This window comes from Dioscorea cayenensis, chromosome 20, assembly GCF_009730915.1.
Source record: "Dioscorea cayenensis subsp. rotundata cultivar TDr96_F1 chromosome 20, TDr96_F1_v2_PseudoChromosome.rev07_lg8_w22 25.fasta, whole genome shotgun sequence".
NCBI classification, from domain to species: Eukaryota; Viridiplantae; Streptophyta; class Magnoliopsida; order Dioscoreales; family Dioscoreaceae; genus Dioscorea; species Dioscorea cayenensis.
Genome location: NC_052490.1, coordinates 29,281,400 through 29,284,386, shown reverse-complemented (window position 1 = coordinate 29,284,386; position 2,987 = coordinate 29,281,400). Strand labels below are relative to the sequence as shown.

General features: G+C 34.7%; 1 protein-coding gene across 1 annotated transcript; it reads left to right on the top strand.

Annotated features, from left to right (window-relative positions):
• The first annotated feature begins 368 nt into the window (after positions 1–368).
• LOC120251259 (glycerol-3-phosphate acyltransferase 1-like) lies at positions 369–1,785 on the top strand. The gene has a single exon (XM_039259817.1). The coding sequence runs from the start codon at positions 370–372 to the stop codon at positions 1,783–1,785; it is 1,416 nt and encodes a 471-aa protein (XP_039115751.1). The 5' UTR covers position 369.
• Positions 1,786–2,987: the final 1,202 nt, after the last annotated feature.

Genomic DNA, 2,987 nt, shown 5'->3' with positions numbered 1-2,987 from the left:
CACAGTGGTAAGTGCATGCTTGTCTTCCCAATGTCACCAACCTTTTAGCTCTAATTAATACATACATATACATATATACACACATAGATAATACATATATGCATGCTTGTCTTCCCAATGTCACTAACCTTTATTTCTCATGAATATATACATACATATATATATATATCTAAATTTATGCATGTATATCTCCGCATCATGTGCTTTTCTTGCTGGTTTTTCCCACTGTCATCAATGCAAACACTGTACACAAACCCATATGCTACCTTTCTAGTCAACCCCACTCATTTCTTTTCCCCAATTTTCCCTTCTATAAAACCTCTCCTCTCTCTCAATCTAGCTCTTCATATTCATTCACCATCACCAACCATGGTTTTCCCCATGGATGTCCTCAAGCTAGTCACACACTGGGTTCTTTCATTCTTTAGAATAGCTAGGAAGGTCAGAAGTTACAGTTTCCTCCATAGAACCAACTCCCAACCTAGATCTCAATACATCCATGGCCACTACTTCTTTGAAGCTCTTCTCAAATCATCATCTCCATTCCCTTACTTCATGCTTGTGGCCTTTGAAGGAGGGAGTCCCTTAAGAGCTCTCATCCTCCTTCTTTCCTCTCCCCTCCTCTTCATCCTTGGCTACAACAAAGAACTCACTCTTAGAATCATGGCCTTCATCACCTTCTGTGGGTTAAGAACCAAGGACATGCACCTTGTTTCAAGGGCAGTCCTTCCAAAGTTCTTCTTAGAAGACATGCACCTCCATCATAATCAACAAAGCACTCCACCACTCATGTTCACTAGATTCCCAAGAGTCATGGTTGAATGGTTTCTCCAAGAGTACCACCATTCCCACTCTGCAACTGAAGTCATAGCTCCTGATCTTCACATCATCAAAGGCTCTTATTTCTCTGGCCTTTTCCTCCCTGAACTCTACACAACTTTCACAATTCAAAGAAACAACACCACCAAAAAACAACTAGTGTTTCATGATGGAAGACTAGCTTTCTTTCCAACACCCTTGGCTACCTTAGCTCTTTTCTTATGGCTTCCTTTAGCCATCCCTTTATCAATCACAAGAGCTCTAATTGGCCTTCTCTTACCTTACAAAGCCTCATACATCCCCGGCTACTTCACTGGCATCCGTCTCCGTATAATCAATCCAACCACCACCACCACCACCACAACCAAAAAAAACTCAAGCAATGGAACTCTCTACGTGTGCACTCACAGGACACTCCTTGACCCAGTCATGCTAAGCACAGCACTTGCTCGGCAAATCCCGGCCGTGACTTACAGCCTTAGCCGCATGTCTGAGCTCATTGCACCACTGCGCACAATAAGACTAACAAGAAACAGGCTTCAAGACTCAGAAACAATGAAGAGATTATTGAAAGATGGTAACTTGGTTGTTTGTCCTGAAGGTACTACTTGCCGGGAACCTTATTTACTCAGGTTCAGTTCATTGTTTGCTGAGCTTGCTGATGAGATTGTTCCGGTGGCCGTTGATGTTAGAGTTAGTGTGTTTTATGGGACAACGGCGAGTGGGTTTAAGTGGCTTGATCCTTTGTTCTTTTTGATGAATCCTTGGCCGGAGTATAGTTTGGAGTTTCTTGGAGAGTTGCCGCCGGAATTGACTTGCCGGAAGGGAGGGTGGAGCTCGGCGGAGGTGGCGAATAGGATTCAACGGCAGCTCGCCGGAGCTCTTGGGTTTGAGTGTACTGAGCTTACCAGGAAGGATAAGTATTTGGTGCTTGCTGGGAATGAAGGATTGGTTAACAAAATTTAGTTTTTATTGATTTTTTTTTATGGATTATATTTAATTATAGAGTTGTGATTTGTTTTTTTAATGAGTATTTTGTTTGTTTTGATGTTTATTTGTTTTATTAATTTATTTGTGAGTGATTATATTTGGTATTTAATTTTTTACGTAAGAAAAAATAAAAATAAAATGTTCACTATATATATATATTAGCAAGAGTCATTTATACACTTTGGTATAGATTTAAAATTCAAAGTTGTATGCACAATAGTAGCCACTCTCTATAAACTATAATAGTAATTATAAAATAATGATCTAATAGCTAGATAATGATCTAATGGCTGGTGTGTTGTAAGAAAATTTGTAAATATTAAAAAGGTAAAAATTTAAGATGTATTTTGATGGTATATATATATATTATATATATGGATATATTTTTCATACAATTATTAATTTTTTTTTAAATTATGGCGCCTAAAAAAATCATGCTTAGAAGAAAGGGCACTCATTGCACATGGTTCCAATTTACTTATTTTGGCCCTTGTACTATTTTTAATTTGTTGAAACAGAGTATTATGAGAAAACTCTGTACTTTTAGAATTTTTTTATCTTTTAATATGGATAATTATGTTAGAATATTACATTATTTTATTATAAATACCCAAAATATTCTCCCCGTTATACAAAGATTCTTTAATAATAAAAAAAATTCATGTATATACGATTTAATGTTTTCCTTATGGAAAAAAAATTAATCTTTTCAATTATGTCTTCTTTTTCTTAGTTACCTTAGATGCACGTGAATGAGAATCAGGTATTTAATTCCAACTTAATCTTTCAATTTCATGTTTATATTTAATAAAAAAAATACGAGTATAATGCAAGTAATTTAAATAATAATAATAATAATAATAATAATAATAATAATAATAATAATGCATGTGAAATGCACGTTGATAAAAATATAGCCTACTGAATTGGAGCAATAGAAGATAAGTGTCAAAAACGAGTAAAAATATCTCATTAAAATGACAACTAAATTGCATTTAATGAAAAAGGACCAACATTGTGGAATCACTGGCATGGCAGTTAAGACATAAAAATCAAAGTGAATTTTTTATATTTACATATATATTTAGCCATGGTACAAAGTAAGGCTATTTTTTTTAAATATTGTATTTTTTTTAATTATATACCAAAATAAGTATCTTTTAGATTAATTATCGAAA